Source organism: Microcaecilia unicolor, chromosome 13 (genome assembly GCF_901765095.1).
Source record: "Microcaecilia unicolor chromosome 13, aMicUni1.1, whole genome shotgun sequence".
Lineage (NCBI taxonomy): Eukaryota > Metazoa > Chordata > Amphibia > Gymnophiona > Siphonopidae > Microcaecilia > Microcaecilia unicolor.
In genome coordinates, this window is record NC_044043.1 from 67,603,130 (window position 1) to 67,628,820 (window position 25,691).

At 43.6% G+C, this 25,691-nt stretch overlaps 1 protein-coding gene across 7 annotated transcripts in view; it reads left to right on the top strand.

Moving 5' to 3' along the window:
- RERE (arginine-glutamic acid dipeptide repeats) overlaps window positions 1–20,841 on the top strand; it is a 569,568-nt gene extending 548,727 nt beyond the window's left edge. For 6 of the 7 annotated variants that reach the window (XM_030186180.1, XM_030186181.1, XM_030186185.1 and 3 more), the window contains 8 exons: window positions 448–558; window positions 7,584–8,878; window positions 9,337–9,547; window positions 10,284–11,007; window positions 12,515–12,589; window positions 16,153–16,299; window positions 18,581–18,761; window positions 19,468–20,841. In XM_030186180.1, coding sequence (XP_030042040.1) covers window positions 448–558; window positions 7,584–8,878; window positions 9,337–9,547; window positions 10,284–11,007; window positions 12,515–12,589; window positions 16,153–16,299; window positions 18,581–18,761; window positions 19,468–19,501 — 2,778 coding nt within the window. In that variant the 3' untranslated portion in view covers window positions 19,502–20,841. The remainder of the gene's footprint in view (window positions 1–447; window positions 559–7,583; window positions 8,879–9,336; window positions 9,548–10,283; window positions 11,008–12,514; window positions 12,590–16,152; window positions 16,300–18,580; window positions 18,762–19,467) is intronic. The other variant, XM_030186182.1, reaches the window with a different exon arrangement.
- The last annotated feature ends 4,850 nt before the right edge of the window (window positions 20,842–25,691 follow it).

Genomic DNA, 25,691 nt, shown 5'->3' on the forward strand with positions numbered 1-25,691 from the left:
TGGGTGGCTCAGCAGACAAGGTAAGGGAGCAGTAGTCAGATGTGTACCTAGGAGCATTTTATGAAGTCCACTGCAGTGCCACCTAGGGTGCCCTATTGCTTTCCTGGGATGGCAGGGGGTCCAGTGTACTAAAAATGCTGGCGGCTCCTACATACCAATGGCTTGATTTTCTGCGTTTTGCACTTGGACTTCTTTTTTTCTCGAAAATGGTCCAAAAAAATAAAACATCCAAATCGCAGAACCTATTTTCGAAAACAAAAGATGGACGTTTTTCTTTTTAGAAAATGATCTTCTTTGCTATTCAGATTTTGGACATTTTTTGCAAAACGTCCAAAGTCGGACTAAGATGTCATATTGAAAATGCCCCTCCACGTCTCCTTAGATTTCCTTGCTCCCATCTCCTAAAACCCTGGGATGAGACATTGTCTTTTTTCCTTTTTTCTCTAGAAAGTGGATGAAGCATCATCTCCCCTGAAGAACACCAAACGTCAGCGAGAAAAGGCCTCATCTGATACTGAAGATCTCACTAGGACATGTGGGAAAAAATCCAAAACACAAGTGAGTAGTGCCTGTGTGACTGTTCTCCAGCCTTTTCGTTCTTCATAGGCAATAATATAATTCAAGGGATGGCAGCATCTGACATGTTTAGGCCAAGCACTGTGATGATGTAGTGATACTTTCTTTGTTAGAAAAGGGGAAAAATGATAAACCTGCGAAGATTGGTGCAGCTTTTACCCTCCTTCCCACAGTTACTGATATGGTGTGGATGGCCAAACTGGGTAGGCCATATGGTCTATTGCTGCTATTTTCTCTGTTTTTATGATAATGTGGGGTGTTAAGATAGCTTTGCAAAATATTTGTGTTTTTGTGCATAAGGCCTTGATCTAGCAATAACTGAATTATGTTATTTATCCTGGATAGTATATCTTTTTCTCCTTCAATAAGTAGGAGATATGCAGGCACACTTGCTGGTGACGTTCTCCGGATGGCTCCGCACTTGGTCCTCTTCTCTAGCAAAAGAAGCCATTTTGTTTACAGTGCTCTGAGCATGTGCAAGGCTTCATGCCTTATTTGTAGCCTCTCCCTTCCCTCAGTTTGTCTTTTTCCGCTGGCCAGTGCAAACACTTATTTTCATTCTCATTCTCTCTCTCCCCACCCCAATCTTGTCAAGAACAAGGAGTTTAAAGCATATTTTTTGCCATGTTGGCACTATGTTCAGGTTCCCAGACTGGACCCTCCCATGCAGCTGGGGGGCAAGAGATGCCTTTGGAAGGAATTCTGTTTAAGAAGCAGAAATTGCCTAGCTGTTTGGGTGCTAATACTACTCCATTGGCTGCACAGACAAAAGTAGCTCACAGCTCATCAGAGACCACACTTCTACTCCAACTCCTCCAAGGCAGACAGGTCTGTTCACAGAGGCCCCGATTATCAAAATGCGGTTTCTAGAGGCCTTTAGCGTCTTACTAGTGCCCGCATTTACCTTTGCAGAATGTTCAGAGGGGTCTAGTGCAGGAAACAATGAGCATGCCAGGCACTAGAGCAGATAGCATGCAAATGTAGTCAAACTCATGTTAATGAGGTCATTTTATATTCCTCCCCAATGCTCAGAAAATAGAACCTGAAACAAAACTGCCTTACTGCTGCAAAAAATAATGCCAGATTGGAGCAGGCATTAAGATGTTGGTATAGACAATTTCCCGAGATTCTTTCTGCAAAATCTGCTGGGTTTGATTGCTTTTGGAAGCAGAAGGAAGCCCAAGTAACCCATTAAGCACTGGCGTCTATTTCCTGCTTCTAAATTTAAACCGGCCACGCTAAAAAAAATAAATAAAATTAAATGCCCAGTGAAAGCACACACTGGGATTGGTTTCCTGCATCTAAATATAAGGGTCCAAGCTAAAAAAAAAAAAAAAAAAATTAAAAATGCTTATATTATTACCCGGCTGTGACTTCACCAGCTCCTTCAACTCATGTTTTTCTTTTCCCTTTTATTGAGTATAGTATTACCTAGATCTTGGAACCATTATTGTGGACTAAATAATTGGAAATTTTCCTGTTTACTTATTTTGATATATTTCTTTGATATCTAAATTTATGTTATATTACATAAATGTAAATGCATATAATCTATAAATAAAAAAATTTAAAAAAATGCTTATATTTAGGCTGCAGAAAACAGACGCCAATGTGTGCTTCACGTTCTGGTTTTACCAGCACATGCGCACAGGAGCCGAGCTTACCATGGATCTCTTCAGAGCATGTGCCAAGCACAAATCCTCCTACTGAACTCCCTGCTATCAGAAGTATTGAGCATTATTAGGTCATTGTTCTTCTGCGCCTCCTGTGGTATTTTTATGGTGCTATTTGGAATAGTGCTGGAGTTTTGAGCATCGGGGCCTGACAGCATAACAGGCAAAAAGCCTAGTAAGAAAGCTTTCACTGCTGTGCTGAAAATTAAACTGGCATCACAGTTAACAGAGCCCCCAGCTGTCCCAAAGCCCGCCAGAAAGACTGCTCAGTCATCTGTAAAATGGCAAGACTCGGTCTCCAAGACACTGAGCAAGTTCCTAGCATGCAGACTGTCTTCCATCTAAGCATTCTATTTCTGTAAGGCACTCTCTTCGGACAGGCATGCCTGAATTGTGCCCAATATCTGCCCCTTCACTGCAGAATGTGGAAAACCAAGATACAGCTGTTCTTTTACTACAATAGTTTCTTAAAAACAAAAAAACCTTAACTTTAGTTATGTCTTTTTTTAGTGTGCAAAGGGCTTCATACTACCTCTCTCACACATAAACCTGTGTTTGCTCTCCTCACTTTCATCTGGATGCATATGTTATTAGTAATCCTCCCTCACCTTTCTCAGAGGACGATACCCCTTCCTCACCAGATATAGTGACCCTGCTTAGAGACCTGAATGACAGGGACTCGAGCGATGATGTTCATTTTGCTTGACTTTTCATGCCTTGTCCTCATGGGCACCATACGGCATCCCAGCCACCATCTGCTGATTTGTCTTCTCAGGAAGGTCAGCAGGAGGACACTCCATATCCTAAATTTTGGTCTAAAATGGTCAAAACTCTCTCTCTAGGTTCTGAGGAAACTCAGAATTCTAGTCATGATGTTTATTCTATTTTAAAATAGTTCTCCTAGTACATAAGGTCCTCCAAGAATTTCTCAGGATATTTGGATATACAGGCGGTTTCCAAAAGATTAGAATTAAAATATAAGGTAGGTCCAGCTCCAGAACATGATCAAGCTCAATAGGGATGGCTTAACCATTGGACCAGGTGAGGCACTGGCTCAGGGAGCTGGGTGATAAAGGGTGCCAAAATCCCCAGTCTCTGAAATCACCATCAGTGCCTCACCTGCAGGCCAATTCTCAGAACTCCCACGGTAAAGCTAACAAACAGAAAAATAGCTCTCCAATGTTCAGTGGAAATGATATTCAAATTATACATGTGCTGTAAAAGCGAAAGCAAGGGGGAGGAACGTGCTTGATTCATGCGCCAAAGAGTTTCATGATGAGCACAGCTCCTCATTGCATGTGCCAAGCAAACCTGATCATGAAGCACACATCGGTGCCGCTCTTCTTTATTTTTAAATATAAGCTTTTTAATTTTTAAGCACCGAAAACAGGTACCAGTGTGTGCTTTCAGGCTTGCTCAGATTCACACACATTTGTTTCTCAGCACAAGGGCTTAAAGGCTTGCATGGGCTTTCTTCTGCTTCCAAATGAAATCAAAACCAGCAGATTTTAAACTGGAAATCAAAATCCTCTCTTTTAAACCTTCTAGCTCCGAGTTGGCATTATTTTTCCAGTGGTAAGAGCAGGGTTGGTTTATGAGCTGTTCTGTAAGCATTGAGAAGGAATAGCAGGTAATATATATTTGCATGTAAATACAATTTGCAGTCAACTTTGCCACGCATATTTTCAGTGCTGAAGCCCTCTGATCATTCTGTGCAGATTTATGTGCACGCTGTTCCCATACTAGTTGACCTTATTGTCGGTGGGTTTTGAGAATCGTCTTTTCCACCATGGTCCTGTAAACTTTACCTTGGTTGCTGGTGGCGGTAACAGCAGCATGAACAACTGGTGGGTTTTGGCCAGCCCCTACGTCTTCCCTCTGTCACTTTCCTCCTCCTCTGATTCAATGTCCTGGGGGCGGGATGTGGCAGAGGGAAGATGCAGGGGCTGGCTGAAAGCCATTCATACTGCTATTGCCACTGCTGACAATCAAGGTAAAGTGTACACGACAATGGTAGAAGAGGGAGGAAGAGAGAGACAGGATCAGGGGGTTGGTGAGAAATGCTGGACTTGTGGGGGGCACCAGGAACAGAAGCAATGTGGGAAGGGTGGGGGGTCCAAAGCAAGTTGGCTTAGGATGCCATAATTCCTTGAGCTGGCCGTGAAACTCAACTTTCTCTGTAGTCCACAGTGTTTGAAGCAGCTGTTTAAAAAAAAAAAAAGTTAAAAAAGCTAAGCCAAACACCAGTTCACCAGGTAAAGACCTTAAAATTTTAGATACCATAGGATGCAAAATGTGTTAAAGCTTCATGTGAATGCTCAAAATTCTTGCTCACCAATTAAAAATGTTACATTGCAATTATATGCTGCTTAAACAAATCTTTGAGGTGTCAAAAACCACAGAGGAGTTTCTTCAGGATCACCTCCCACACAAATCCTGCTATTGCATCAAGAGTGTTCTTTTCATATGATTAAGGCCTCTTAGGATATGATAGAACTAGAGCTTCAGCCATAGCTTTCAGAGTCAAGAAAACAGCATGGTTATATGCATCAGGATTTAGAGAGGATCTCCATGATCATTTGGCTTGTGCCTTAGAGACAACTTGCTTGTTGATGAGGTTAAAAATAAGATAAATTCCTCTATGGTCAGAGGAGTGCAACCTTATTACAAAAGCTGTTATGTACAGTACTTTTCTCAGTACATTTACCCCAAAAAAGTGCCATCAGTCATAAAATAGCCTTCTCAGTGTCAGATAAATCTCATATATCCTCAGGGACAAAAGCAAAGGGAGAGAAAACAGCCTAGTTCGTTGACAACTGAACTTAAACCTAATCCTGCTATTTAGCTACTTCCCTGTAGGGGGCAGTCCATTACAATAGACAATTGATATTAGAAATAATAGGCTAGAGATACTGAATAAAATTCTGGCAAGAGGTCCACTGCAATCAGTAAAAATCTTAAAACAGCACATTCTTTTTCTGGCAGCAGAGTTGGAGACTCTCATCCTCAGTGAGGCAGTTTCCAAAGTCCCACTCTCCCAAAAGGGGCAAGAGTTCAACTCCAACTTCTTCCTAATCCCCAAAAAGGGAAAAACTAAACTTTTTCATCAGAAGATAAAGATTTTACGACTACTGAGTTGTGACACGATTGGCTTGCCTCCCTAGATCTCAAGGAAGGATGCTTACACACGTGTTCCTATACACCCAAGCCATTGGACAGCAGGTGAAATACAAGACTTGATCCAATATTCTCTCCTTACACCCAGTTCCTCCATAATAAAGTGCTGTTATGTACACATCCCAAGTTCCTTCCTAAAGTAGCTTGAGTTTCACCTAAATTAGTAGTTCTCAACCTAGTCCTTAAGGACACACCTGTCCAGTCAGGTTTTCAGAAACACGGAATCAATATGTATGAGATAGATTTGCATGACCTACCTCCATTGTATTCCAATCTATCTCATGTGTATGCATTATGGATATCCTGACTGGCTGGATGTGTCCTGAGGACTGGGTTGAGAGCCCCCAATCTAAATTAATCCCTTACACTTTCTGCATTCTTCCCAAAGCCTCATTCCACCAAAGCAGAAGTAGTGCTGTATAGGCTTGACTGTTGTAGAGCTTTATTCTATTACCTCCAGTAAATGTCTGTCTTCCATCAGTGTTGTAACTATTAATGGCTCTTTTTTTTTTTTTAAGTTCAAATAATCTTTATTACTCTAACAGCAAGCAAGCAATTGTGACATAAAAATATATCGAAGGCAAAGAAGGAGGTAAAAAATCCTCACGACACCGTGAAGATGAAACAAAAAAGTGAGGAGAATGGATGAGGATACCAACTGTTTTATATTTATTCACTTAAAAAATTCACTTAAAAAATTACATGTGCATAACAGCGACCCGACACGGCCGTGTTTCGGCGCAATGGCCTGCTTCAGGGGTCTTTATAACCTCCTCTCCTAAGAGTTATCGGCAAATAGTGAAAAAGCTTTTTCACTATTTGCCGATAACTCTTAGGAGAGGAGGTTATAAAGACCCCTGAAGCAGGCCATTGTGCCGAAACACGGCCGTGTCGGGTCGCTGTTATGCACATGTAATTTTTTAAGTGAATTTTTTAAGTGAATAAATATAAAACAGTTGGTATCCTCATCCATTCTCCTCACTTTTTTGTTTCATCATTTATATAAAAATATATAACATGTCAATTATGTCCCCAGACACACAATTATCCAATAATTTCCACTTGCAATACTTAGTGGACCATTGAATCTTCTGTTCTCTGCTTCCTTCTCATAGCGACAATATAAACAGACCATGTTCCACCACTGAGACAGAGATAAAGCAATCAACTTCAGTGCTACTATGACAAAGAAATCAAAACTATTTGTGGCTTTTAAGCCCCAGTTATCCAGGACTGCCATTTCTTCACATACATTCTCACTGGCTTTCATCTTGTATTGTTTTTTTTTTTTACCTACTTGGAGACCAGTCTCCTGACAGGATAATGACATGTTAGATAGAAGGCAATCTGTATAGCACATTTTCGATCTGTCTTCATTGCTGATATATGCAGAATAACTGCTTGGTCTTCACTACATAAATTCACAAATCATCATTGTTTGGACTAAACATCAGAGTAGGACATGGCATTTGGTCAGTCCATACTGAGAGAGGTTTTTGCACTTTGATATCATCTCCTCCATCCTTCTTTTATGGCTTCTTGGATCGCCAGATCTCAGTATTTAAATTAGGTGATCTTTAGCTGTGGAGTCTCCAGCAAGTGTGCCTCCATATCCCCTGCTTGTTAATGAAGAAAGTGTGGCTGCTTACCTGTAACAGGAGTTCTCTATAGACAGCTGGGGAGTGCAGCCACACTTTACCTGCTTACCAGCCCCCCACATCTGAGATTCTACCTTCACTTTGAGCTACACTGAACAGAGAGAGGAGGGGCAACCCATAGGGCAGGATGCTCCATGTCTGCTCAGAGTACTGTATAGAACAAGGTTCCCTGAGCTAGGAGAAAGCACTGAGTGTTGAGGCATCCGAAGGACATCACCCGCAAGTGTGACTTCATTTCCCTGCTGTCTGTGGAGAAAATAAATATAAAAGACCCTTTTACAGGTTAGCAACTATGCTTTCTCTCACCTGAGGTTTCTGAATTAAAATTAATGTATTGAGGTTGTTTGAGTTGGGGGCAAACAGTAATGATGACTTTTTTTCAAAAGGCTTTAACTCTGTCTAGTGTATTATGATTTAAGGGCTTCCAGCAAAAACCTGGATCTGCCTAACTCAGCCAGACCTCCTCTTTTGTTTTTCTCCTCTTTTCACTATTGATCAGGAGATCAGCCGACCAAATTCCCCCTCTGAGGGTGAAGGTGAGGGTGAGAGCTCAGACAGCCGCAGTGTGAATGACGAGGGTAGCAGTGACCCGAAGGACATTGACCAGGACAATCGTAGCACTTCTCCCAGCATTCCCAGCCCTCAGGACAATGAGAGTGACTCAGACTCCTCTGCTCAGCAACAAGTGCTTCAGGCACAGCCCTCATCAATGCTGCAGGCACAGAATGGGTTGGCTACCCATGCTCCGACTCCTGTCTCACCTGGATCAGTGATGCTCCCATCACAGAGTACTCCATTGACTCCTGCTCAGGTCTCACCATCGCTGTGTCAGCCTTCAGCACACACTCATATACAGCAATGCCCTCAAAGACTTCCTTCACCTCATCCAATAATGCAGCCTCTGACAAACTCCCATGGTCAGCCTCCAGCTCCTTCCTCTTCCCAGCCGCATGCACAATCTCCACTCCACAGTCAGATTTCACCTAAGCACCATGGTCTGCAGGCCCAGGCTGTGCTGCAGCATGCAGCTCCTTCCCAGCCTTACCCTCCCCAGTCATGCCAGTCTCAGGTCCCCCCACAACCACTAGTTGCATCTCACACTTCTTCCCAAGTACAACAGTCAGCACAATCTTCTCGGGAGCAGCCTTTGCCATCTGCTTCTATGGCCATGCCCCATATCAAACCCCCACCCACTACCCCTATTTCTCAGGTACCCATACCACAGTCCCACAAACACCCTCCCCATCTCTCTGGGCCCCCTCCATTCTCAATAAATGCCAACTTGCCACCACCTCCAGCTCTTAAACCACTGAGTTCCCTCCCAACTCATCACCCACCATCGGCACATCCTCCTCCCCTGCAGCTGATGCCTCAGAGCCAGCAACTTCAAACCTCTCCAGCCCAGCCCCCAGTTCTCACTCAGAGCCAAAGCCTCCCACCTTCAGCAAACCACCTTGCAGCAGGACTGCATCAGATACCACCCCAGCCTCCCTTTTCGCAGCATCCCTTCATTCCTGGGGGACCACCTCCTATCACATCGTCGTCATGCCCCTCCACCGCCACTTCCTCTTCTATCTCTGCAGTTCAAGCTCACTCACCTGCCCCGACAGCAGCAGCAGTCCCCACTGTGTCTGTGCCATCTGTGACTCCCTCCTCCAATCCCTGCACAATTCAGATCAAAGAGGAGGCACCTGATGAGACTGAAGAACCAGAAAGTCCTCCTCTGCCACCACGAAGCCCATCTCCAGAACCCACAGTGGTGGATACTCCCAGCCATGCTAGTCAGTCGGCCAGGTATGAGAACTTTATTCTGTTTTCAGAAGCTGGATGAAATGACATGTTAGTTCATAAAGCATTTGTTAATAGATTTTAGTCATTCTGCTGCTTATATATTGCCAGTCTCTTCTGCTTTGTCAAGATTTGTTTATTCTTTAGAAACTAGAGTTTAATATAGCTTTATTTTCAGAACTGAAATAGGACTTTGCAACCTTATTTAGAGACAGTTCAAGCTCCCTTTTTTGGTACAAGTGTGTCAATTTGCTGTAGGAAGGGACACAGTGTGGGTTCCAGGTTAGTAATGGTTTAGACATGCCCTGTCTTTGGTATCATTAGTGAAAGTACTCTGCTATATTCCAGAACTGTCTGTCAGCTCTGGCTGTCATAAACAAATGCAGCTCCACAACCATACTGAACTACATTGTGATAAGTCTCAGTCCTTTCTTCTCTGCTGAACAGTTTTGCCTCCCTTCCAGGTTTTATAAACACCTGGACCGTGGCTACAACTCTTGTGCAAGGACTGATCTGTACTTTATGCCACTGGTCGGATCAAAACTCGCCAAGAAAAGGGAGGAGGCAATTGAAAAGGCCAAGCGAGAGGCAGAGCAAAAAGCTCGAGAAGAACGGGAAAGGGAAAAAGAAAAAGAGAAGGAGAGGGAGCGAGAGCGAGAAACTGAGAGAGCAACGGTACGTTACTGTGGCGCTGTACTCAAGTATGCGACTTTCTACTATCTGCCAGTGACTGCCATGTTCAGTTCTTTAATGTATTTCGTACACATTTCTTCTTGTAGGACTAAGTAGTATAGAAATCTTTAGGAAGTAGCAGGCTCTTAGCACTGACTACTACTCAAGTAGCTGGTTTGATGTTTTGGGTTTTTTATGTAAATTTTTATTGAGTTTTCAACAGCAACTGTACAACTTATTGTTTTCCAAGAGCTCAACATCCTGCTATCGCCTTCCATGTTTTCTTGAGGTTCACCCCTGCCCATCAAAATATACCAATTTCCCCCTCTTGTAACAAGTTTTTTAAACGCATTCCCCAGGCATTCTGTTCCTTCAGAACCCCCCCCCCCCCCCCTCATCTTGTTACATTTATTATGTATTTTTCACCTGTCTCCACTGCTTCCTATTCCCCTCTACTTTCTATGCACTCAAAACCCTCCTCAATCTTATCCAATCTTCCCCCTCCTCATCAAATTGACCCTCATGTTTAGCTGTTAACTTTTCCATCTCCCGTAGCACCCCTGACTCTTCCAATCCTATATCAAGAGGTCTTCTTCACTTTTCCATTTTAGTTTGATATTTTTTATATAGTGTTTGAGATCTAAAGCACTATAATCTGTAAAGGTTTGCGTGTTTGAGCAGGCATTTGGCATTAGAGAATTGTCTTTCTAATGACGTGCTTCCTATTTCTCCTCTGCAGCAAAAAACCTCTGGTTCGTCTCACGACGGACGTCTCGGGGAGGCCCAACTTAGCGGACCAGCGCACATCAGAGCTTCGTTTGAGCCCCCACCTACAACTATTGCAGCTGTTCCTCCATATATTGGGCCAGACACCCCTGCTCTTCGGACTCTGAGTGAATATGCACGCCCCCATGTCATGTCACCCACAAATCGCAATCATCCTTTTTTTGTTCCACTGAACCCTAATGACCCCTTGTTGGCTTACCACATGCCTGGTTTGTATAATGTAGACCCCACCATTCGGGAGCGGGAGTTGCGGGAGCGGGAAATCCGGGAGAGGGAAATCAGAGAACGGGAGTTGCGAGAGAGAATGAAGCCAGGCTTTGAGGTGAAACCTCCAGAACTAGACGCTTTGCATCCTGCTGCCAACCCAATGGAACATTTTGCCAGGCATGGTGCTCTCACAATCCCTCCAACAGCTGGACCTCATCCCTTTGCTTCCTTTCACCCTGGTTTAAATCCCCTTGAACGGGAAAGACTTGCACTTGCGGGGCCCCAGTTGCGACCTGAAATGAGTTATCCTGAGAGACTGGCCGCAGAGCGGATACATGCTGAGCGTATGGCATCACTCACAAATGATCCCTTGGCGCGGTTGCAGATGTTCAATGTAACTCCTCATCATCACCAACATTCGCACATACACTCACACCTGCACCTTCATCAACAGGACCCACTGCATCAAGGTGAGCCAGCAACAGTTGTGCAACATTCTGCAAAAGAAAAGTGGTGCTATCTATTACTGGTTAGGCCAGGTGCAGTGCCAAGTCAGCACCCACCAGGATCTTCTGTAGTATTGATGGCATCCATATAAATGGTAGACACATTCTGTCCAGGACAGGAAAAGCTTTCTGCTAAACATGTCTTCACACATAGGTTCTGTCAGCACAGCATAGTCTCTGACTGGGTTGGTTCTTGGTATCACTAGACTCTGTCCCAGCCTTAATTTGGCTTAGGAGAGAGGGCTGAATCCTAAACTTTTGAGGGTGGTGATTAAGGTGGAATAAGACAGAATATTCAGTTAGAAAGTTATCCTGAAATTTGATATCACAAATGGCCTACATGCTTGCAACCCTTGCTTAGATGCGATCTGCAGGGAATTCTGCCTACATATAGCATCCACATGAATATCAGGGACCTGAACACTTATTCTGTGACTGTTGCTCTGTTTGGAGCTGGAGATTCTCACAGGCGATATCACACACTGATGTCATGTGTCAGTTGTGTGATATTGCATCTCTTATCTCTGCAGGCAAACCTATTTGGACACCCATGTTCACCTCACAAACTACCTTGAGGGGACTGTAAGGTGAGGGTCTGAGATGAGTTTGTTCATTGCATATTCCCCAGATAAGATAGCAGAAGACCATTTCCTCATCACTGCTATCCTTAAGGTGACTAGCAGATGTCTGCTTAAATGGCCAAGAGGCTCCTGTCTTTCAGATGCTTGGAGCCCTGCCTGTGCTGTCTGTCCTGAAATGCAAAGGTGTACCTCAGAGTATGACCCTAGGTCCCCCTTCATGCAGGTGGGCCTGGTTCCTACTCTGTGTAGCGTCCCTTGATACTGATGCTTAAAAAAATCTCAGTAATTAAAATGAAACATTGTCTACTCACAGTGAGGTATCCTACTTGGTATAGTATTGCTTGAAGCAGAGTGTAGAGTCAGTGCAGTTTTAGGAGTTTGCTGGCCAGGCTAGTAGCTTTAGATTGTAGAAGATAGGAGGTACTGATCTGTATGAAATAGTGTACTGTGCTGCAACAGAGCTGTGTATATCAAAAGATAAAGGTTATGAGTTTGAATGTGTACCAGTGAAAGGGTTTGATGCCCACCTCATGCCAACATCCCAGGAAGAAGTGTTAGCATCAGATTTCCAGACAGCTGGGTCCACCAGGCTCTTTGGAGACTGCCCTTAGGACATAGTAGTCTTGCATTTATCAGCTGAAGATAACATTTTTGATTTGTAACTGAGTGAGCAGATACCTTAGGACTGTAGTAAAAGGCAGTTCTGATGACTCAAAGCAAGTACTAGTCAGTCAACTTCAGAACAAATATAAAGCCAAGACACCCAGTGACCTGCAAACACTGATGCATTAAATGAAGTAATCAAAAAGGCATTTGAAAGAATTTTATGTGAATTCATCTGTGTGCGTCTGTAAGCAATAGAAGCATTTTATGCTATTGTATGTTTTCAGTAGACTGCTGCTGTAACGCTAAGGCGTGGCCAGGCGTGGCTGAAAGCGGCACATGTGTTCCAGTCCACTTTCCTGGTAAATAAACAAACATGAATTTACAATGGGAGGAGGGCACTGGGGACTGGGAGGATCGGGGTGGGGGCAAGGGCAAGCCAAGAAAAAAAAAAAAAAAGATGAGAGAGAGAACAGTGGAGGTCTGTACCCATAGCTGATCTACTAAGGTAAAGGTGGGAGCAGCCTGTCCTGCATAGAAACAAGAAGCAGACGGTTTCTTGAGGGAAGGGAGGATGTGGGAGACCCTTGTCTTGAAGGATTTCTCCATTTTGTGCCCATTGAGTGGATCCTGTCTGCCATCACTTTTGTGTATCATGTGTGTCAGATCAGTTCAGAGCACCTTGACCTCCCCAACTATTTCAGAATAAATTACTAGCATACAAAAACAAGGCAGATGACTGTGCCAGTAGCGGTACTGAATCACTGAGTAGCTTGCGAAAATGAGGTTACAGGGCTCTCTACACAACTAGAAAAGCCACAGAAAGCACTGAAAGGCATTTCTTTCCACTAGCAGTAGTTCTGAGATTTAGCTGAAGAAATTGGGATCTTAACTGCACAATAGAAATACAAGAGTCTGTTATTTAGGAAAGAAACTGCGTTTGTACTCTGCCTACCTGCTTTTCAACCTCCCTTTCCTGAGCTTCTTTGGAAAACTTTACTGAAGTCCTTCTGAATGAAGTAAAGATTAGGTAGCGCATATGTGTCACAAATCCTATTACATCACAATCGGTTTAGATAACAATTGCACTGAACTGAACCCCCTCATGCGTGGGCTAGAAGCAGGGAGACTTGTCCTACTGGGAAGTTTGCTGTGTGTTGAGGTCAAAATACAGACAGTTCAGTGACATCTTGGGGTAAATAGTGAGTGCAAAGGAGAGATTGCATGATCAGAAAATGGCTGAAGACCAGGGTACATTGAACAAGCAGTATTGCGAACACAAGGTGCACACGAGTGTGTAGAACCAGACGGTAGGGGAATGTCACCTTTTTTAGGGCCCCTGTTTAAATAGTCATGAGTAATTTAGAACTGTGTCAAAGAGAGGAGGCATTACAGACTCTTGCCTTCTGCTGGGAGTTCTGGGTAAAATGGAAATATCCTGACTCCCCACAGAAAACAGAATATGATTTTCTTAGAACCAGAAAAAGAAGGCTAAAATATTAGACACTATCCAGTGAATATTCAGCTGGTAACAGTCAACGTTTTTTTAAACGCTGACTGCTGCAGACAGAATTAGACCTGGGTGTTCAGTGCCAGGCTATGTCTGGACACTGCTATTGAATATCTGGGGCTATGCCGGGCACTGAATATCAGTTGAGACCTGCCTAAGGGAAACAGGTGCCCTCACTGAATACTAGTGGATATCACAAGACTGCTGCTAGAGTTTGCAGCAGCCATTTTGAGGCCAGAGTCGTGAGTAAGCATCACTCCTGCCCCAAGAAAAACCCCCTCTTGTTAGGAGTGAGGGATGGGCACCAGAAACCCAGATGCCGCTACCCAGAATTTTACTGGGCACTGGTCAATATTCAGACCGGTTAACTTCCGGCTAACTGTGGCAGTTAAAGTTAGGACAGACTTTTTGTTGTCCTAACTTTAGCCACTTACTTAACTAGTTAGTGGTCTGAATATTGCCACTAACTTGTTAAGTACCTGCTCCGCCCAAGCTCCAATGGGCCGCCTGAGCACTAGCCCGACAGTGCGGGGTGGTTAGTGCTGATAGCAGCAAGGGATGGTTAAGTGCCGCTTAATATTGATGGTTAGGCAGGCATAAGTGGTTTAACCCTGCAAGAGGCTCTCCTGGCCAGTTAAATCGCTTTGAATATTGACTATTTCTTTCTCTAAGTGCTCTTATATAAGCACTTGTAATCAAGTCATATCCTGGGAGCCTGTTTTGTCTTTGCTGGGCGGTCCTGTAGCTAGATAATTGGGCATTTCTTCTTGGTGACTACAAGAAGAGGTTTCTACTGGAATCTGAGACTGAGCATACCTGTCAGCAAGTCATACTCTAGTTTCCAGAAGAGTACAGTAAGCCTGGCAGTAGCATCACATCTTGGTAGAATGCTGTGGCAGGGAAGTAATATGCTACTATAGACTTTGTTCTTGTTCCTCTAGCACTGAATGCTAATGGCTCCTAGTTCTGTCAGTCACATGCCCTTACCAGACATTGTTCTGTAAGGTTCCCTCTGTAGTAACACTACTGTCATATACTTGGCCCCTCTTGCTGAGATAATATCAGGTAGGTTGTGCTGAGGTCACACAATGGAGCACATATAACGCCCCTCAGTTGTGTGTGTGCCACATGCAGGGGAGGAAATTTCACACTTGCTTAGTGCTTCCATTTCTCCCCCCCCCCCCCAAACCATAGAAGTGTCAAGAGTGCTTATCCTGGGGAGTCTACCCTCCTCCCTAGCTCAGAAATAAAGATGGAGAACAGGGAATTGCTCTAACAAGGACACACAAAAGGGCTCTGGCATTGGAATTCCTTTTGTGGCCCCCGCAGAGGCTGCAAAGAAGATAAATGAAATGCTAATAATAATAATAAAGAATTATGGAGAGAAATACAAAAAGGTGATTCAGGGAGGGAGAGAAAGGAAGATATAGTAAAATTGCATTGGACTAATAGGCAGATGAGAAAACAACAGAAGATAAGCCAGTCACAGCAAAGACTGCAAATTGTAGTTTCTGACTGGATTTTGTCACTTACAATAAAACAGAGCCGGTATGAAAAATAAATACATGAATGAAAGTAATAAACTGTACATATTTATGAAATACATTAAAGATGAGGTGTGCTTCCACCTGCAAAAAAAAAAATGTATGTCGTCCTGTGACTACGGTCACTGACAGGATTTTCACCTCCTATACTGCTCTGCCAGATTGGGAGATATGGAGTGTGGCCTGTAATTTGTATGTTTTATGTGCTGCCATACTTGCATTACTATCTGTTAAATAGTTTAGTTTTCAGTTTGGCCAGTTTGCTTACCCTGCAGCATGGATTAAATTTGAATCCATATCTCCATCAAAAGCATACCTGGAGAATCTTGTCTGCTGCTCCTGTTCTTTTGTATTTGATTTCAATTGCCTAGGTAGGGACAGCACCAGTGACATGTTTAATATATCACTGTCATATAACCTCTGTGATAGGAAAGTTCAATTCCATTAATAGCAGTGAGTGTTTTTCAAGGGGGTATCCATTACTAGTTATCGTCCTTGTCCCACATAGGCAAGGAGATTACAGTTAGCAGAGGGCCCTGGGTACAGTCAGAGCTCCCAAAAGCCGTGCAAGTAGACTGAGCTTAGGGTCACTCTTTTCTTTTTTCTGTTTTTCCAGTCGTACTTCCATATAGGTCAGTGCCTTTCTTTTCCTCTGTGCTGAGAGGAAAGGTTTCCACTTTAATAATTCAAATACTGCTTTGGGAAGCCAGTTCTCACTTGACATTTTTGGAAGAGAAAGTTGAATTTAGATCATAGCAGACAAAGTTCCAGATAATTAGCAGATGAGGTGAAACAATATTTGAGCTTTGGAGTTTGCTCACTGTTGTTCCCTCTTCCCAAGGTGTGGTAAAAGTCACTGTTTGCTTTCTAGGTTCAGCAGGACCTGTACACCCATTGGTTGACCCCTTAACAGCTGGACCTCATTTGGCACGGTTCCCTTATCCTCCTGGTGCTATACCAAACCCACTGATTGGGCAACCCCCTCATGAACATGAGATGCTCCGGCACCCAGTGTTTGGTGAGTCCCACATTACAAGTGACTGGTATTGAGCAGTAGAGTATTTGGGGGTTTTTGGCAACAGCTTAAAACTTGGCTTCTTAGTTTTAAGATTTTCTCCTTAAGCCTGCATGAGGTGATATTTTTCAAAGTTCTTATGAGGGAATTGAATTTTATGTTGTGTAAGAAGCATAAGACTTTTTTTTTTTGGGGGGGGGGCAGCGTTTTCCCACTGTCAGTTTGTTTTGCTACTAATGTAATTGTAAGATCTAGTTTTTGTTTATTGAATTTATTGTACTATGCCTTGTACAGACACAAGGCAGATTATAAATCTTATATGGTCATGCTGGGTTTTTTTTGGAAGTGGGGGGATTGTACATACTCTTCTGCTATTTATGAGCATCCCCATTGAACAGGGCTTGGGGGAGCTCAGTACCTTGAGCAGATATGATGTTTAGGGTTTCTTTTGTAATTGTCTGCAGCATATTGTACTGTAGATAAGAGCTAGGCAGACCTAATAGCTCAGTAGAAAGTGTTGCACACTGCCTTGCAGAGGGTATGGCTTTGAATGCTAGGTTGGTATCTTTCCCCTGGGCCAGCTGTGCTTAAGGTTGCTGTTCATGGCCCCCAGGAGATTGAAAGTTCCTAACAAAACCTGGAGTAACCTGAAAAGAGTGTCGGTTATAACCTTAAACCACAGTGGTATGACGGCATCAGGCCTCCAGACAAGATATGTGTCTTAAGTTGAGGGGGAGGGGTAGAGTCACTGATGGGTTTCCTGTGAGGATTTTTTTAAACTTAATATTTATTAAGAAAATTCAAACACAAATATTGGCATATACAGGTACCAATGTAGCTCTCTCACATAGTGTTGAGTGGAGGAGTAGCCTCGTGGTTAGTGATCCTGGGGAACTGAGTTCGATTCCCATTGCAGCTCCTTGTGACTCTGGGCAAGTCTCTTAACCCTCCATTGCCCCTGGTACAAAATAAGTACCTGAATATATGTAAACCGCTTTGAATGTAGTTGCAAAAACCTCAGAAAGGCGGTATGTCAAGTCCCATTTCCCTTTCCCCCCTTTATAAACTCCCATTTCTCACCCCCTCCTTCCAATCCCCACCCACTGCACTAGGAGTGTCCAAGGGATTAATTTCTGTGGGAATGGACTTGGAGCATTCCATCATGTCTGTTCAGATTCCAGAACAGCAGGGGTGCTGTACTCCAGCATCTCCCTTCCAGGCAGCCTGCAGGGAAAAGGAGGGGAGGAGATGAGCAGGGAACAGCCATTGTACTCCCTTATCCAACCCCCTCTTCTCCTGTTGCTCCTGCCCCTGTCCTGCCTACCCTTTCCCCTAACTCTATAGTAACACTTATTTTTTGCGTAAAAATAAAGCCCTTAGAATGCCTATGGGAAATGTGTATGCTCACCAACTAAAAGTGGAAGCATCTCAAGAGGGCAGAATGGATATGCTTAGTTTGATGTTTATCTGATGTCATTTGCTGTGTTAATCAGTAGAGTGATACCTCATGGAAAGTGTTAAGGTAGTCTTGCTTTGTGGCCCACAGCCAATGTCTCTTCTCTGTGATGGCTGGGCAGATTTGGTAGGGATGTAAATGTAGGGAAGAGGAGATCCTGAGTAATTACAAATGAAGTTCTTGTTGCCAGACTGTTGCACCAGCTCTGCCTGAGCTGGAAGTATAAAAGCTGAGAAAGTTAAAAAAAAAAAAAAAAAATGAGAGAGTTCAGTTGAGAGCTAACGCTCTTGTAACTCCATCAATAAAAAGTCTTTTGCCATACTGGTTCTGTTTTCCTTCATCTCCTTAGACGTGTGTCCTTCGATTGTGTTCAACTGTAGATTTTCTGTCCATTCTCTGCATGTCTTTCACGGTATCTTCTGGGTGTCCTAACCAAGTTTTCTGAGTATAAAAAGGAAGGCTAGGATAAGAGGTGAAAAACTTACATGCTCTATCCTCTCACTACTGACTTGCCAGTTTCCAGCCAGTCTTCTGAGGAATCTTTTGTGCACTCAATGTAGTCTGGACCAGAGTCCTTGAGGGTAGTGCAGTCTTACTGGATCTCCTACCCTTCAACTGTTCGGCTGATATCCAAGCATGTTTCAGAAAAGCTTTGCAGAATGGGAAATCAGCACCGTTTCATCCAACCCAACTGGAGATATATTGTTAGAATCATTGCCAAAGCAGGAAGTTAAACTTGCCAAAAAAGAGGAGTTTTTCTTCCTTCATCAACTTTGTGCATGTGTTCTATTTTTTGATCGCTTTGCTTAATTTTATTTTATCTTGCAGGTACCCCTTACCCTCGAGACTTACCTGGTGCCATCCCACCCCCCATGTCAGCAGCTCATCAGTTGCAAGCCATGCATGCCCAATCAGCTGAGCTGCAGCGGTTGGCAATGGAGCAGCAGTGGCTGCATGGGCACCCCCACATGCATGGTGGCCACTTACCTAGTCAGGAAGATTATTACAGGTCAGTAAAATCTCTTCAGGGTGGGAGTCTAAATCATGATGGAGAAATTATTTTTTTCATGATACGCTACCATCTGATGTGATTGCCTTGATAAATCAGTTATTTACTGTGCCTTTCTTGTCATTTTTCTTAGCTTTCCATTGTGGTTCCTGCAGTCCGTCTTTAAATTCAAAGTTTTATTGGTCATTTGTATGATTAACAATCAAGTGAGAAAGACCGCCTGAGCACACAAATTTTCAAAATGCCTTTTATCATGCTTGGCTGCCTTTCTGTACTTGTGTGTTTTATGCTGACATCTCCTCTCTACTGTAGTACAGGAAAAATGCCTATACAGATCAGGACCTAGTGAAAAAAGCCCAAAATGCATGGCCAGTGAGCAAATGAGTTGCCGTGGCAAAATGAAATATTCTTACGCAACCCTTTTACTGTACCAGAGGTCCCTGCCTAAGGCAAGTTGTGATTCGTGCAGTTATAAATGATTTTTAGATTTGTTTAAAGTCCCATCATGTGCTAACTGTACCAGAACAGAGCCACCTAGACTGATCTCTCTCTAAAATTGCAGGGCTGTAAGGAGAAGCACAGGTGTGTTGTCCCTGAAGTGTACTGTCATCTCTTCCTGGTTTCATCACTCTGCTATGTTTTATGCTGTTTGCTGTAGAAAATCCTGCTATTGCTTACACCTTCTTTCCCTCCCTTCCTCTTTCAGTCGACTGAAGAAAGAAGGTGACAAGCAGCTATAATCTTATTCAGCCAAAGTGCTGGGATGCTCAGTTCTTGGGAGAAAAGTGCAAAATCTGGACCATCAGAGACAGTGGTGAAAGGAAATCAAGGGATGATCTCTGTATAGATTTTTCTAAAAAAAAAAAAAACATGCCACTTGCAAGATGTTCCAACCTACTATTGCTCACTCACAGAAATGGCGCCTCAAGACTGGTTTGTCTCTCCCTGCATGACACTATTCTGACGCCACATGGGAAAAAAAAATAATTAGCCAGGGAATGGCCTGTTGCCTCCAGAGAGTTCTGTCTCTCATAGGTGCTAGAATCCAGTTACTCTGTCACTGTGCGTTGAGACATTCAGTTCTAGTAATAATTACAAACAGAGTGAATGAAAACCAAGGATTTCAGACAGTGTGCAAGTTTCCAATTGAAGTGCTATAATTACAAAGCATCTTTTATTTTAATACATTGTAGGAAAATCTTCAGAATTTTACAAATGCTCTGTTCTGTAAGCATGGCTTTTTAAATCTGTAAATAGTTTAAAAAGAAACAAACACACATTTAGAGTCCTGTTTTATCCACTTGACATTACTAATTTTGAATTCCTGCCTGGTACTAAGAGATTACAGAGTTGATTTTGTAACATGATTTATTATCCCTTTAATTAAAGGGGAAAGATTGGGTGGCACTAATTTCCAAGGGAAAAGCTGAAAAGTCGGCATAGTAACTGCGTTAAATAATGACAAAAATATTACAAAGGCAAATCCATTTTATCGAGATTCCTTTTCATTTTGAAGGGGATTAATAAACGTCCCAGACCCTGGTGCTGAACTCCCAGGGATTTGCCACCACCACCTCTCTGCCAGTCTCAGACATATTCCAGTACTTGCCACGCCCTTGTTTCTTCACAGCAAAAATCAAAAGAATTGTCTTAGACTTTCTTGTAGCCTGTTCTTTGAGAGGTTTTGAAGCATTGTTCCTCTGTGTTAAAGTTGAGGCTGAGCCCTTATTTTGATGGTTTATGCACACAAAGCTTTCAGGTACAGTTCCAACTGTGAAAATACTTTTGCTTTCCCCATCTGCACCACATATTTTTGTGACCCACCTTAACACTGCATTTCAGTAAATCAATGATTCAGCCAGTAATCCCATAGCAGAGTTGCACTGCAGGCCCATTGCCAGTGTGTCTGAAGGTACTGATGGATTCCCTTCCACAGTAGTAAAGGCAATAATAAAATTTAACTGCATGAAATCTGAGCTCTAATCCCACATTCCATCCACTCCATCCCAAACCACCACTCGTCAAGCTGGATCATCTCTGAGGCCGCATGAAACGGGGAATTCCCCGAGATAACTGCATTCACTGGGTTGGGTGGGTGGGCGGGCGGGCCTCAGGTCTCATCTGTAGACTGTTATTTGTGGAGGTTGGTGTCTTGGTACTGTAGTGAGCTGCAACAGATAAAGGGTGTGATTTGATCATTCCTTGCAGTATGGCATGCATATACTACTTAAACTAATGCCTGTTTATCACAGGCCTTGTAAACTGTAATGTAACAATTGTGACATCAGTGGGGAGCGCTTGGTTCTGCTAAATAAGTTTAGCCACCCCTCTTCCATTTTTTAAAATCCTCCTTCATGTTTCTTAATTGTTTCCCCCCATATGTAGCTCTGAATCCTGAGCATTAGCTGGAGCCTGTATAAGGGTCATTATTTTAAATTCTGTAATTTTAGCATCAGCCTAACCACAGAACAAAACCCTGGGGACCAAGCTTGATTAATATTTATATTTAAATTGGTATTTTAATAGAGAAACAAATGCCCATGAAAAGTTTGACAGAGATGAAGAGGATATACTTTGTTTTTAATATCTTTCTAAGTTGCTTCTAGCATTGAAAGAAGTAAAAGGCATTGTCTCTATTTGTAAGATATTAAAATATCAAGCAGACTGAGCCTTCATCCTTCCCTCTCTAGTTATTGCTGTGTTTTGCAGTGTAAGGATGACTGATGTCACAAAATACAGTAAGAACAGATGGACAGATGATCAAAAGCCCCGCACTGTTCCAAACAGCGCTCTAATAATAGCGCTGGAACAGCGCAGTGCTTTACCACCCCTATGATCAAAGATAATAGCATGCAAATTTAAGCACGCTATTATCTCTGACCATAGGGTAAAAGTGCGGGAGGATTCACAATTCTCCCGCACTTGTTTGACAAGTCTGGGCTGTGCCACCCCCACCCTAAACCAGCGCCCTGGTGCTGGACCTGGACCTCCAGTCCCCCCCCCCCCAACCTCCCCCAACACAAGATCACGGGTCTGGAGATCCAGTGGATCTCTAACCCCCCCCCCCCCAATACCCCAAAATAAAAGCCCTGGTGGGCCACAAACACAAGCCCCCCAACCTGGTGGTCTAGTTGCCCCATTGTACCTGAGTGGTGGAGGAGGGAGTAGTACACTCCCTCCTGTTCCAGCGCCACCTTGAAAATGGCAGCGCCCAGCCCCTGCCCAGTGCATCCTGGGATGCACTGGGAGGGGCTTCACTGCCATATAAGGGAGTTTCCCTTGTATGGTGGTGAAGCCCTGCCCACCACATCCCAGGATGCACAGGGCTCGGCGCCACCATTTTCAAGGTGGCACGGGAAGAGGAGGGGAGTGTACTTGTGTTGAGGAGATTGGAGGACCAATCACTGGTTTGAGATGGGGGTTCCTGTGGGGTGGGGGTTTCATTGCGGGGAATGGGGGGCCTGTTAGAATGCAAATGCATGCTGGGCAGGGCTCACCATTCCTCCCCAATAGTCTGCAAACCCTAACACCACCTCCGAGCTGGCGAAGGGTTTGCTGCGGACAGCACGCCAATGTTTGGCTCACTGCTTCTGATCACTGGGGAGGAATAATAAAATACTTGTTTAGCATGCATTTGCATGTAGTGGGGGCCCGCGAGCGTGTTGTTTCATGCGCTCGGAGGCTCTGATCATGGGGCGGTAGCAAACGTGGGCGCTAGTATGGCACTAATAGCCTCTAGTGCCCACATTTGCTTCTGATCATCTGCCCTTGAGTGAGACTGATGGCTTGTGGCAACTTTTTACTGGGAACCAAGAAAAGGTCATTCCTTGTGCAAGGCCAGTTCTGCCCCATGTGTCATTAACAGAAGTTCTCAGAGCTTATAATAACACAAGAAAATTGGTGTGCTTTCTAACCAGAAGATAACAAAATCAAGACCAAAATGTGAAGTGTGTTGTAAGGTTCAGGTAATGTGCTGCTTAGCCCTACAGGGGGCTGAAATGCAGGCCCACTGTCTCTTCCCACGTAACCCCCCCCCCCCCAGCTATTCCTGGTTACATACAGCTTTTTTTTTTTTTTTTTTTTTTTTGCCATTGTCCTCCTGAAGGCGCTTTTTTCAAATGTTTATATATGTCAGACTATTTATTTAAATATTTTTATGCTATTTTGGCCATGGAGGGAGGACCTGGAGTTGGTTAATCACATCTTTATCTAGTGCAGCTCTTTTTTAACCATGCATTTGCTAAGAGACACTCTTTATTTTTGTTACCCTCCTCCTTTTCTGTTTAGGTATGTGGAGAGGGTATCTAGTTTTTGTTTCCTTTTGCTTTTGTGTTCAGATCTATTTTGTGCCGTGTTGCCATGGTCCCACCTCCCATTTGTTTCATTGCAGCATTAAAACAGAGTGTATATTCTGACCGTTCCATTTCTATATATATAAATATAAATATATATATATATGGAATCTTTTAATGTATATACGAGTAGATTGCCATGGGGTAACACAGTGTAAAACAAAGTAGAAACCCAGAAAAGTGTGAGTTCTGTGTTCTCCATTTTGAGTATTTTGTAATTTTTTTGAAATATTTGTGGACATAAATAAACAAAGCTACACCACAGCAGCTGGGCCTGGTGTATAAGCTTCTATTGCTAATGTGTACCTGGAAGGGCGCAAAGGAGGTTTATAGAATGATTCAGACTAAAATGTCTTGTGGTGCAGGGAATCTTCAGAGCAGGTCTCATTCAAATATGTTTGGTGGGATTTTACACTGCAAACATGAACTGAGAAGAGCCTTCTACTTTTGAGATTTGCGATTGTCATCGGAACCCCCTGCCAGCATTACACTAGTACAGTCTTGTCCCAGTGATATAGCTACGTGGGGCCACGGGCCTGAGCCCCCCCCCCCCCCCAATTTCCTCTGGGCCCCTGGTTTTGCTGGCAGGGATGCCCAACCCCCGCCACCTGAAGCCTTGTCCAGTGCCGGTGTCCGGCACCGCCACATTGCCTGCCCTGCTCTGAGAATGTGAGGGGAAGACAGAGCAGGGCAGGCAACGCGGCTGTGCTGGAGACTGGTGCTGGACAATGCTTCAACTGGTGGGGGTTGAGGACCCCCGCCAGTCAAGGTATTTGCTGTGACAGTGGGTGGGGAGCAGCAGGGTTGCAGGGCGTGGTGGCAGACCAAAATGCCCCCCCCCCCCCCCCCCACTGCAAGGTCTGGCTACGCCCCTATCCTGTCCAACCCATGGCCTGCGGGAAAAAACCCGGCCCACCAACTTAATTTTTCTGTCCCGCAGAAGCTCTGTAGAAACAAATTCCTCCAATGAGATCCCTGCTTCCCTGCCACAGTGCCTCTAAACTGCGAGATTTGATACCACAAGTCTAACCCAAACTTCTGGCACCGTGCAGCTCAAGCTCACAGAGGAGTTGTAGTAGGGATTTCGCTGGTGGAGTTTGTATCTGAAGCCAGGTTAGGCACAATGAGTCCAACTAAAAAAAAGAAGGCTCTTCATTTTTTTTTTCAGATTTTTCTTCCTCTGCTACTTTATGCTCAACAGATATAAAAATGAACCAAAGATGGGTGAAGGCAAGGGGGGGTTGCATATCAGAGAGAATGGGTGACGACAGGAGGGGGGTGCTCATATGTGATTCTCAGAGAGCATGAGTGCGTGTGCTTGCTCGTGTGTTTTGGCCCTCTGAATGTTGCAGAATATAAAATGTGGCCCCCAATAGAAAAAGGTTGGACAACCTTGCACTAGAACATCCAAAGCAAAATTGTTGCATAGAGAACTGAAGAGAGAGCTTGAGCAGATAGAGTTCTTAATACTGGTTAAGTAGTAGTAAACGATGTGTGGCTCACGTCCAAAAACTAAACGCAAGAAAGGGGAGCTAATAGTAAGATCAAAAACGAGCAGAGGACCCTAAAATGGGATTTTTTTTTAACTTTTATTAAATATATCACAATCAGACAAAACTAGCTGAGCTTGAAACTACTTACTTAAAGATGAGCCAACAGAAGACAATAGATAACAAGACCAATCCCCCTCCCCTTATCTCTTATAGAGGGTCAAGGCATTAGAAAGAACAATTGTCTATTGAAGGTATGTCTTCAGTCTCAAGTATTATTGCTTGCCTTTCAAGTAATATTAACTCTTCCACCAGTCTGAAGCCTCAAAGGGTAAGATTGGTCCCAAACTTTATGAAATTGAATAAGCTGACTTGATTGTTTCCCAAGGCTGTCAAATTTAGTCATCTGCTATATATAGTACATCTTATGGAGTACCACTGCCATAGGGGGCATAGTGGACTATTTCCAAGCCACCGCCAAGGTTAAAAAATTGATAGGATCTGCATAAATTAGTTTACACCAAAGTGCTTGAAGTGTAGCAAACAATATTCAGGCTTGGCTGGATATTCCACCCCAGTCACCTACTGGATGAGTTGCAAGACCTCTCTCCAAAAGTCTTCTTCCCTGGGACATGTCGACCAGATATGATACATATCACCCACCTCCCAACAACCCCTCCAGCAGTGACCAGTACCATATCCAAACATTTTGACCAACCTATTAGGAGTGTAATACCAACGATACAGTATTTTATAACCATTTTCCACCAGCGCACTGGCTACAGAAACCTTCAACAGGCATAGTCCTCTTTCCCACCGTTTTAGGTCATGATTGACCCCTAAGTCCTGCTCCCAATTTTGGATATAGTGTGGGGAAATTATTTTTAAAGACTTACCATATACTGCTACATTCTGCCCAACCTGCCAGTGATAAAATGCTTAGTTACTGAGTGGTCCGGAATGTGAGTGGTAGCTATTTGCACCTACAGCAAAATGGCATTAGAGCCACCCTTTAAACAACAACAATTTAAAAGGAAATGTTCTCTGCTTTAGGACAGCTTTACTTCAGTCATTTATATTGAAATTGC